This window comes from Vigna unguiculata, chromosome 10, assembly GCF_037176805.1.
Source record: "Vigna unguiculata cultivar grain cowpea cultivar isolate G323 ecotype 2 chromosome 10, ASM3717680v1, whole genome shotgun sequence".
Classification (NCBI taxonomy): Eukaryota; Viridiplantae; Streptophyta; class Magnoliopsida; order Fabales; family Fabaceae; genus Vigna; species Vigna unguiculata.
This window is the reverse complement of record NC_140801.1, coordinates 1298005-1310698: the sequence shown is the minus strand read 5'-3', so window position 1 is coordinate 1310698 and position 12694 is coordinate 1298005. Positions and strand designations below refer to the sequence as shown.

At 31.0% G+C, this 12694-nt stretch overlaps 1 protein-coding gene and 1 pseudogene across 1 annotated transcript; one reads left to right on the top strand and one right to left on the bottom strand.

Annotated features, from left to right (window-relative positions):
- Nucleotides 1-5102: 5102 nt before the first annotated feature.
- Nucleotides 5103-8077, bottom strand: LOC114166919 (patatin-like protein 2). The gene is made up of 6 exons (XM_085668383.1): nt 7866-8077; nt 7586-7770; nt 6840-6993; nt 6594-6739; nt 5808-6066; nt 5103-5722 (listed from the first exon to the last, which is right to left on the bottom strand). Exons 1-6 carry the CDS (start codon nt 8043-8045, stop codon nt 5549-5551), a joined length of 1098 nt encoding a protein of 365 aa, XP_085524509.1. The 5' UTR covers nt 8046-8077; the 3' UTR covers nt 5103-5548.
- Nucleotides 8078-10170: 2093 nt separating this feature from the next.
- On the top strand, nt 10171-11567 carry LOC114166915 (uncharacterized; annotated as a pseudogene).
- Nucleotides 11568-12694: the final 1127 nt, after the last annotated feature.

Here is a 12694-nt window from a genome sequence, read left to right as displayed (position 1 = left end):
AATTTTTGTTGTTGATAAAATAAATTCATGGTTACATTAAATTGGATTCAAAATTAATATAATTAATTTAGTATAATTTAAATTTAATATTTAAAATTTATACATCATCATTTAATTTATCTTGTTAATTAGATTTAGGTTATTCGAGTTGTGATTAATTTCATTGGATTATTTGAATTATAAATGACATAAATATAATAAATCTTTAACTAAAAAGGACATATTATGATTATTATAATAGATTATAATTTTATATTTTTTACAATTAAGTTTTAACATAATACTATCATATTAAAAATAAAATTAAAAATATATTTATAAATTTACAAATATTAAAATATAAATTCGAATGATGTAGATTCTAACTCATTATTCAAATATGTATACAACTATCCATTTTGCTTAATTTTATTTATCTAATCTACTTTGAATTGGATCAAATTTGGTCGAATACATATTTCTTCTCACCCTTATATCCATATCATACTATTTAACCTAATTTAAACATGACAATTTCAACTTCTCAATCACTCCATTCTATAAATACTTAGTAGTGACCTTACCATCATTCTACAAGACACCATATACTTTTCTGAAATAGAAGATTTGCTATACTAAGAAGTTTCGAAACTAACCAATATGAACAATAATATAATAATATATAGGCGTCTTACATTTATATCTTATTATATTTGATCTATATTAGGTGTGTATTTCATTCACTTAGAGTTCAAGCCAATGAGTAAAATGGAATAATATATATATATATATATATATATATATATATATATATATATATATATATATATATATATATATATATATATATATATTTCACAACAAAAATGTAGCAAAACATATTCATATTAGCCTATTTACCTCCCTATTTTAAGTTTTATATCAATAAATTCATATCCTATATCAATTCCAATAGCATATATCGAGAGAATGGTCCTTATATATGTGTATTCAAATAAAACATTATACTTTATTTTTTTCATCTCTCAGAATTTTAATTTGCATTCATCATCCTAAATTTTGTGACATTTGTTTTAACCTTCCAAAATCAATGAAGGAAAAAAAAAAAACACAGTCAAAGATCCCATAACCATGTTAAACTACATTAAAAAGTGTTTGAATGCCATAGAATAATTTGTGATGATAAAAATCTCCACACATAGCCTTCCATTATTAGTAACTGCAGACTGTATAATTGAATGAGCAACTGTATGCAGAGATAGGAATGAATAAAGGTGATGATGGTTGGTGAAAAATATTAATAATGGATTAGGTACCATATATTATTATTTGATTTAAAATTATGTATACACATAAATACGTTGTTATATATTATTTTAGGAGTTGTAGTTTAGAATGTTATAAGAAAATTGATTTACCTTTCCTTTTAAATTAAACAAAAATAATATTAAATATATAGAGATTAAATTCCATAAAAATAGCATGATTCATAAAAATATTTTCATAAAAAGAACAGGAATGCGACCACACATTCAATAAAAATTAATTATCATACTTTTCATTGTCGCATATAATATCAAATGAATATGTTTTTTTATTCACAAGTTGTTTAAAAACTAAAAATAAAATAATTTTTTAACTTCTCTTATTTGATTGTCAATATTAAAGCATTTTAAGAATGTGATTAAAGAAAGATTGAATTAATCTTAAAATAAGTTTATTGATAATATTATAACATGAGTTTACATGTTTAAAATGTGCCAGTTCTAAACACCTACCTCCACGCCGACACGTTGTCCGAATCGAAACAACAACAAAATATCAAATGGCTATGGTTGCAATGGTGCCACTCTGGAAGGAACATGATGCATAATTAATTGTATCACTCTATTAATTCAATGTTGCATACACACTTTTACCTAACTCCGTCATCAGATATAAATATAAATTTTAATTTATTATTTTAGAGAAATTTTTAGTTGATATTTTTAGGAAGATTTTTTTCTAAAAAAATTAAGTATAATTAAAATTTGTATTGAGAAATATTTATTGCTTATAATAAATTATAACTTAATAATGATATAAAATTTACAGCAATTTTACCCCAACTGAATTGTGTGAATTGCATACTTGAATTAAATCCACGCATCCTGTAGCCTGAATTGAAATGCAAATGTTTTTGTTTTTATATGAAAAAAAAAAAAGAAAGAAAAATAGAGCAATCGCAGTGGGATGGACACAGTTTGCATGCGCACACACCTCATATTAACAATTACTTATGGGTCTTTAAAAAAGACAACTCACACTTATTCTTTTCTTTCTCATTCTCTCATTCTCCTTTTCTTCTTTCTTTATTTTTGTATTATTCTGGGTTTAGAAGTTTACCTTTTTTAGAGTTCCTTACTAGTTGGAATCTCTGAAGTCATTCATGTCATTAGGATCTCTTCATTAAGAAACTTTTAACCTTTTCTTGCTATCTTTCTTTATTTCTTTAAGCATGCATGGAGTGAGAGTTGCTACAAATGATGAAACTAGGTCACAAATAATAATGGTTACTTGTCCATGCATTTTCTTCTATAACTTGTGTCCAATATTACTGACAATATTACTGAGCTAAGGTCTAAAGACTAATTTGCTTAAAATTGCTTGATAATTGTGTTTAGAAGAGGTCGTAATTTTGGTTGACCCGCCCGACAAGCTTAGAAACATGGGAATAAGACAAAGTTCAACAACCTTGCAGAAGATGAAATATTATGTTAATTAGCCATGCATTCACATTTTCTGGATATACAATTTTTTAGGAGTGACAAAAGAGGTCAGTTTGGTCTGTTTTGACCCGCTCCGTCTTTGGTCCGCCAAAATGAGTCGGGCCTGACCCGCTTTTAAAAAATGGATTGGATAATTCAATTCATTTTGTCTTAGGGTGGGTTGGTGGATTGGTAGGTTGACCTGTCACTCTTTTTTTAATATTTTATTTATTTTTAAATTTTTGTTTATATATATATATATATATATATATGTGTGTGTGTGTTTTTATACAATATAAAAAAATTATTTATTTTTAATTATTTTTTAATTTTTAAACATAAAAAATAAAAATAAAAATGGGTTGGCGGGCCAGGACAGGCTGGCCCGCCTTTGACTCGCTAGTTGGGTGGGTTAGGCAGGCAGGACCACAACGGTTGGCGGGTTGAAAATTCTAACCCGACCCACCCTTTTCTTAACGGGCTGGTAGGTCGACCTGATGGAACTGGCCCGTTTTGATATCTCTACAATTTCCTATAATGTTATTTAGATCAACAATTTCCTACAAGGTGATTGGATATGGATTTGTATTTGTTATGACTTGAGATTTTTGGGTATTAATTTGTGTTGGGCATTGTGTTGTTGAGTATATGTTTGTAGATTCTGGTTAGTGAAATTTAAGGTATAGCACGCACGAAACAAAGATCTCCACAAAGAGGTCTACAATTGTTTTGATCTTTAGCTCAAACAGTCTATTCCTATCACATTTTCTTATGCCAGTACAATTTGGATCCCTTGCATATTTCATCGTTCACTCAAGATATCATGCTACCAATGAAAAACACAACTCAATGTCTAGTTCTCAATTTATAAGTTTGCACAAGTTTCTAGTAAAACAGGAACAACATCCCTTTTCTCTGGATTATTATCCATCAAATTATATCTATAGGAATGTTACAATTATCACTTTACTTGCTTAAGATATTACATTTATAACTTAATTACCTTTCCATTATATTCATTTAAAATGACAGAATAAAAATCCTCTTAATTTTAGTTAGTATAATTAAGAATGGACATGATAAAATGGACCAACCCAAGTTTGTTTTGGTCTAACTTTTCAAGATTCTAGGCAAAGATCTACCAAGAAAAAACAACTTGCCCAACCTACTAAATTAAAAAGAAGACATTTGTGCGTTTAATAGAACTTAGAGATGTCAAAATGGGTTTCAACCCGTGAGCCAACCCGGCTCACCACGGGTTCGAGTCGGGTTGGGTTGAGAAAAATTCAACTTTTTCAAAAGTGGGTTGAACTCAACCCGGCTCACTTAACCCACGGGTTAAACGGGTTCGAGCCGGGTTGATGGTGGGTTGGCCCACTTAACCCACCAATATTTTTTTACAATTTTTTTTTAATTTTTTTAATTTTTTTAAAAAATTTATTTTTAATTTTTTTAATAATTATTTACTACTTCTTTTATATTTGTTCACAATTTAATATTTTTAAATGCTAGAATGTTGCTTAATTATATTTGAATAGTTTGAATGTTTAATTAATTTGATTGTCAAGTTATATATATATATATATATATATATATATATATATATATATATATATGTTGTTACTTTAATCTTTAACTATAATCTTTATAGTAAATTACTCAAGTAACCGTCTTATAAATAATTTTTTCTAAATTAGCATGAAAACAATGTATAGTTTTTTTATTTATATTTTGTTGAATAGCATGACAGAAAATTTGTAATATTAGTCATGCTTTCTTAGACTAATGGATACTTTCTTGGAAATAATTCTTGATATATTGGTGGTGAGCATGATCAAAAAATTGATTTTTTATTTTACTATGATTGTTATCTCAGGGTTACTTAAAAATTTATTTAAATATTTGAATACTAAAAAAAAATAATAATAATTTTTTTAGGTGGGTTGGTGAGCCAACCCACTTAACCCACCAACCCGTGGTGGGTTGAGCCGGATTACAAAATTTCTGGCTCACCAGAAAGTGAGCTGGGTTGGATTCACTCATTTTCAACCCGGCTCGTGGTGAGCCAACCCGTGTGAGCCGGGTTGGCTCACTTTGACATGTCTATTAGAACTCACATGCCTTGAACCTTATTTTATAGTAGAACAAGCATGGATAAACCACACGACATAGTTAATACAACAAGGTTAATTTTCTTGATTTTTGTCCGAACGAACTCTAAGAGTTTCAAGAAATGGTCTTCCTCCTTTTTCCATGGATTCACTTCTCAGACGACGTTGTCTTTCTCCATGCAAAATATCAGCAATCCTTCACAAAAATATAAAACCATTCCCCTCAAAATATAATTCCATTTTATATATAATTGAATCCAAAAACATAGCACAATTGATTAGCCATTAAAATTAGGGATAACTATGTTTTTAATTCTCAAATTTTAATCCAAAATTAGAATTCATCTATGTTCGAAATTTCGATATATTTTGGTCCCTATACTTTAAAAATAAATTAATATAGTTCTGTAAATCCAATTACATTAATTTTTTTTACGTGTCACACGTATTTTATGTTAGTATTCGACACATTTCCAGATTAATATTTGCTCGAAAATGCATTCGACACTAAAAAAAAATTGACGTAATTGGATAAAAACAACTATTCATTCATTTTCAAAGTTTAGGAACCAAAATATATCAAAATTTAGGAAACGGACGAATTCTAATTTTTGCTTAAAGTTCAAAGACCAAATATATACTTAACCCTTAAAATTATAACTAATAATTAATAATCAAGTAAATTAAAAGTTTATATTTTCATTTTTCTTTTCACCAGTCAAGAGCCTCTGCATTTGTTTCTCCAAGTTCTTCTAAATCAAAAGTATCCAAATTCATCTTCACAACTTTTTCTTGTAACAGTTTTTTTCCAGTCTTCTCAAGACCTTCCAAGTTTTCTTCTGTAACATCAACTGAGTTGGAGAAATCAGGATTCAAGTCCAAATCCTGCCATTCCAAACTCACTTAAATTAGTGTCGAAAAATTTACTTGATTTTCTTTAAAATAAAATCCACAGAAAGAAAATATATACATCAATTCGAAGGTAGGTACTCATAGAAGGTGGGAATCTGGAAAAGAGTGAAGCAGGATAGTATTTAGACATGGCTGAAGAAGCACGACCCTGCACATCGGTTTCGATAGCAGCCCATATATCTTCTGTCCAAAACGCAGCCACACGAGCATCAAAACATTCATTCTCCACATATTTTGTATGTCCTGTCCCCAAAGACAACACCAAGATTTTCGGATACTCAGCGTGTTGTAACACTTCACTTACGGTTACATGTGTCTGTCAAATTTAACTTCACATCGTTAAACTCAAGACATCGTGCGATTTTAAGCCTGGATACGAACACAGATACGATATGGATACGGATACGAAGATACGGTTAAATTGAAAAACATAGGACACGGGACACGACATGTATATACATATTAGTTTCAAACTTTCAACTAATAAATTGTCAACTAACACAAAAATAAATCTAATTTATCAATCTAATATTCAAAAAAGTGAGAAGTAGTGATCATATAATATTTTTTTATTTTTATAATCATAATAGAAACTTATGTGATAAATCTATAAATTTATAGGGTTTTTTAGAAAATCATTGAATTTGTGGTTATTAACATTGTGTTGGAATCATGTCAAAATCATGGTAAAGACAAAAAAATATCTTTTAAATTGGATACTCAACTGATACGTGTCGTATGAGTGTTGTATGAGTGTCTGTGTCTGATTTGTGTCGGACACGGAACACGCAATTGATGAGCGTGTCCGGACATATTTTGTCATCAAGAACTAAATTAATTTATCGGATTCTCAGCCGCTACACCACCGTCGATCATACTGAACTCAACACCATCGTTCTGAAAATAGTAAGGTGGTAGCTGAGTGGGTGTAGCTGAAGTCGATATGCATATATCCGACAGCAGGGCATTTAGGTATGGAACATTCTCAAGCTGCAACAACAAAACATTATGTTAATTCGTGTTTTGATGTTAATTCGTGTTTTGATATTAATGTTTGCCGATATATGAATGCAAAACTTATGCTGCTAACCTTGTAGTTTGAGAATATAACCGGCTTCTGTCTCTTGAGGTCGAAAGTTGGGATGACAACATTGGTCAGTGTTTGACTAAGTCGTGTATCTTTCAACACTTCACGAGTTATGTTATGTAAATACTCCCCATCGAATTTGGGACCCGTTCCAGGTCTGTTGAAAATAATTTTAAGTATAAGTTAAAGTTTTATTTTAAGTAAAATACACAAACTTAAATATTATATAAGATGAATAAATATTATATATATATATATAAAATAAGAATATCTGGATGACTATAACTTATGTTGTTCGGATACGGATACGAATGCAGAGATATGGTTAAACTGAAAAAATATAGAACACGGAACACGACATGGATATACATGTTAAGTTTAAAACTGTCAACTAACACAAAATGAATCTAATCTATCTATCTAATATCCAATATGGGAAAAGTAGTAATAGAATAAGATTTGTTCCTTATTTTAATCATCAAAACCATGTCAAAAATAAAAAAATATCTTTCAGATTAGATATAATGTGTCCTACAAGTATCGTACAAATGTCGGTGTCCCATACATGTCGGACACGGAACACGCGATTTATAAGGCGTCTCGTAGCATTATGGACTATAACTCGTATAAAATATATATGAAAACACAGGTTTGTTTGATCAAGAGAAACGAAAAAATAAAAAGGATGTTATTATTAGTTGTTCATATCGATGATGTTCTGAGAATATTAATACTATTATTATATATACCTAGATGAATTGAAAATATGAGGGCCATTTTGTTTGTAGAAGTCTACAATTTGTGCAGGAGTATAGGCAGCACGAGTAGGATCATGAGGGCTTGGTGTGGTTAACATAGCTGCTATGAGTCCACCAGTGCCTGTCCCTCCTATCACCTCAAAATAATGTGCTAAATCTGCATTTGGATCCTTAGCCTGCAACTCCACCAAATTCAAGTTAACCTCATAAACATTCATTCATTCTTGCCATTTCAATACATATGCAGAGTATATGAACAATAAGAATGAACCTTAAGAGCCTTATCTAAGTGATGAAGAACTGTTGCCGGAATAATCCCCTTGATTCCACCGCCATCAATGCTCAGAAGAGTTAACGTGTCTCTATTGTTGGATGGAGGCAGTTTCTGGGTACTGAATCCACCAATCAGGTACCTAGCAAACAGCAAAACAAAGAAAACCAAATGAGCCATTAATTTCTTCACAAGGTACTACAGAATTAGTGTGATTTGTGGTGAAATGTAAAGAGTAATATAGAAACATGCATGTACGTTTTGTCAGAAAACTTTGTTCACGGATCACTCTACATGTGATAATGGTGTTGGAAGCAGATTTTTTGCGGATAAGGCTGAAAAGCTATCAAACTGTTCTGGGTGCAACATTTTAAAATATTTCACATGTCATTTATTAAAAATAATTTTCATGTACTTCTTTTATAAAATATAGAGACAAAATACTCTATAATTTAATCTAGTATTAAAATATATATTTTTTTTATAATAATTTAAAGATAAAATTGCTAGTGTTTTGAAATATTTAAAATTCAATTTAGTTATGTACATAAAATTTTTAAAATGAAAAAATTAAATTAAAAATAGTTTATATTAAATAAACGGGGTTTTAAAATTTCTTTTTTTTTTCATCTTCACAATTAGTATTCTTTAAAGCCTTAGAGTGTGTTTGGATAGGGTAATTTAATGAGTCAATTCATTTTTTTAAAGAATTTAATTTTTTTTTGTGATAAAATGTGTTGTTTGGACAGAGAAATTAAAAGGTATTTGAAATGCAAGTATTTTTTTAAAGAATTTTAATTAACTAAAACAGTAGTAATTGAAATGCCCTCAAAATAGTTAGAATTTAAAATTCTTCACCTCACTCTCTTTGCTCACGGGAATATTCTGGTGCTCTCTCTGGCTCAATGGTGGTGCTCTCTCTGTTACTCTTTCACTGGCTCAGCCCCCTCACTGTTCCTCTCTCACTGGCTCAACCCATTCTACTCCTCTGCAAGTACACACCATTCTTCCTCTTCCACCACATTTTTGTTTCCTTCACACCATCACAACTTGTTTTTTCCCTTTTCTTCTCTACTTTTTGTTTTATCTTCATTGTTCTTCCTTTTTTGGTTTTTGCTTTTGGGACTTAGGTTTCAATGTTAGTTTAACATTTTGTGTTTATCATTTTTTTTCTCATTTGCCTACTACGTATTTGATGAAATGTTCAAGTCACAATGTTAGTTTTCTTTTTTCACATATCTCAGTTGAATAGGTTAGCTACTTTTTCTAGTGTTAAACTTAAGCAAACAACATCACCTACACAATATATTCACATAGTGAAAAGAAGATTGGACGAGCTTTGAATAAAATCATACCTATGACTTTAGTAATTCCAAGACCAAGTCCAATTATTGAGTATGTGAAGGACATGACAGCAGCCACAATAGAGAGCCACCATAACTAGTTGAAATCTGGAATTTGGGATAAAATAATTTTCGCAATTCCAAATGAAATCATGTCAACATTGTTGTTCATTTTGCATGGATGTTTTCCTCCGCTATTATGATAGCAATTAGACCTTTTAATTGCCCTGTTTCATGATCAACCCAAAACACAAATTAGTTCATTTGTTGTTACACTTTGATCCACACAACAACAACTTGCATCTTTGAAAACTCACAACATGCTTATGGAATCTGCTATTGTGTAGCCGATTGCCACTCAAAAAGGTTGGCATACTGAACAAACGCATAAAACTTGACTTTCATTCCACCTACAAAACCCAAGAACGATTTTCTTCAATAACAACTCTCTGAATCCAATTACAAGCTAGTTATAAGTTATAGTTTTCTAGAAATTATGAAAAGAGTTTGGAAAAGTAACATAGTTGAGTTTGACAACATGCATACCTAGGTAGGATTTGACAGCTTGAGTGTAGGTGTAGTTTCTCCTACCAGTGAGTTGGTCACCAGTGCGGTAACAAGCAGCTAGAAGAAACTTGAAAAAAAATAGGTGTTTCCATGTACCTATGTTGACATATGTGTATCCAAGCTTACAAACACTAGTAGAAACAAAGGCATCAGTTGTAAATCCATATGAAAAATTCACAATCAGACTGAATTCTCAACCAAGTGAATCTTTTTTAAAAAAAACTAAAATAAAATCCAAAAGCTAGTTTAATTTCAGTTGTACACATAATAATACTATATGTAATCATAAACTGATGATAATAGATAGATACAAAATTCACATAACACACACAACTTTTAGATACTATATTCAATATGGATTTTGTTGTTTAATTAGTATTTCTTAAAATGTTCCCATCTACATTCATTCAACCCAACTTCTAAATTATGATTGACTGAATTTTTCTGTTGTCACGTGGTTAATCTCATGAGTCGGGTTCCACGAGTACATATTTAACTAATTGTTGTTTCCTTTTACTCTTTCAGTGCCAACATATTGTTAAGAAATGGATACTAGTATAAATGATGGTGCAATTATTTCAAGGAAACGTAAAAGAGAGGAATTTAAGAAAATCACTATGATTGTTGTTGCTTATGTCGTTTATTTGTTTATGAGTGTAGCAGTATGGTATCACAATAATTACTTAGATAAGGAACCTGCTCGTAATTGGGAATTGGAACGACGTAATTTCCTTAATCGTCTTTATAGAGGGATAGAAAAAGATTGTATTGAACAACTAAGAGTTAGTAAAAGTGCATTTCTCAAACTTTATAAAATTTTACAAGAGAGAGGTGGATTGGTAAGAACGATAAATATTCCAATAACTGAGGCAGTGGCGATGTTTTTACATATCCTGGCTCACAATCTTAAGTACAGGGTGATACAATTTAGTTACTATAGATCAAAAGAAACAATAAGTAGACCATTTAATAATGTCTTAAGAGAGATAATGAAAGTGAGCAAGGATTATTTGAAGTTTCATACTTACAACCTGGAAGGTCTTGATGCAAGTAGATGGAGATGGTTTGAGGTACGTTTATTGATAATTATACTAGATTAATTAACTTTACACATTTTTATAGACAATACATATTAATAAATGTATGTTGCTTGTAGAAATGTGTTGGAGCACTTGATGGAACTCATATTCCAATAACACTTTCTCCAGAAGATAGGCCTAAATATCGTAATAGAAAAGGTGATGTCTCTACAAATGTGTTGGTAGTTTATGGTCCAGATTTAAGGTTTATTTATGTGTTACCTGGGTGGGAAGGTTCTATAGGAGATTCTCAAGTATTAGGAGATGCTTTACATCGTCAAAATAAACTTAAAATTCCAACTGGTAATATCTTTTAAAAATAATATTTAATTTAATTTTAATTGAAGCCTATGATTTTTACTTTAAACTGTTGTAGGTAAGTACTCTCTTGTGGATATACTAATGGTCCTGGATTTTTAGCATCATATCGTGGGACTAGATATCATCTCAATGAGTGGATTGGGAACACCCCTCAAACTTATAAGGAGTTGTTTAATCTTCTTCGTGCAAGTGCACGAAATACAATAGAAAGGTCATTTGGGATATTGAAAAAACAATGGAGCATATTAAGAACTTCTTCATTTTTTGATATAAAGACACAAATAAGGATTATTAATGCTTGTTTTGTGTTACACAACTTCATCAGAAATGAGGGACTAACTAATAAAGTTTTAGAAGTTCAAGACCTAGAGCTTTTAGCTAATGTAGATGAAGAGTTAACCCTATCAAGGGAAATAGTTCAAAATAATATCACAGATGAAGTTACAACTATTCAAGTCACCGAAGAAAGGACAAGATTTCGAGACACATTAGCAATGACTATGTTTGCTAGTTATCAAAGATGAAGTCACCTTTTGTGTCATTAATTGACTTATTTCATTATGTGATTATTTCATTAGGTTGTCTTGTGGCTTATTTCACTAGGTGATTACTATAAACATGATTTCTTTATTTGAGATTAAGACTGGAGTTTTTGAGAAGAATTTGTTAATTTCAGGATATGATTCTTGCTTTGAATTACATAGATGTTATGCTAATATGATCTTTTGATTATAATAATTGTCGTGGTTTATGTGTGTGTTCAACATATCTATTTTCATTTATGTGTGACTTCTTTTCCACACACTCGGCACCCCCAATAATTTTAGGTTTTGAATCATATACAATGTGCATTTGAAATACTAAGATATTCTTTTTATCAGTATTAAAATAGTAGATACCGTATGCCTCTGTTATTATATTTGATTCATAAATGGCATGTACAATCTCTGCTGTGTTTGAAGGAATTTTCCTATTTCTAGAATGGGGGTTTGGATGAGGCAATTCAAGAGAGTAATTCATTTATTTGGAGAATTTGAAACGCATGCATTTTTTTTGAAGTATTTCAATTAGCTAAATTATAAGAAATTTAAATAGCTTAAAAAAAGGTGGAATTTGAAATTCTTCTCACTAAACCTCAAATGGACCCAACAAACCCAACAACCATGACAGGTTGGGCTAGCCAGACGATCCAAACAAATCAGACCAACCTGACGACACAAACGGGTCGAGCATGCCCAATGGCCCAGATGGATCGGGCGGGATAGGTCGGTCAAGCCCGACAACCCACACCGCCCGGGTGGGCTCGACGATCAAGATGTGTCGAGCTGGCCCAACGACCCAGACAGATCAGGCTGGCCCGACGATATCAACGAATCGGGCAAACCCGATGATCCAAACGGGATTGACGACCTAGACGTGTTGGGTGAGCTCGAAGACAGAGACGGGCCGAATTGACCTAACAACCAAGACGGGACAGCGGATCCGGCTGAGTTGTCACGTCGGCCCGACCCATTTGGGT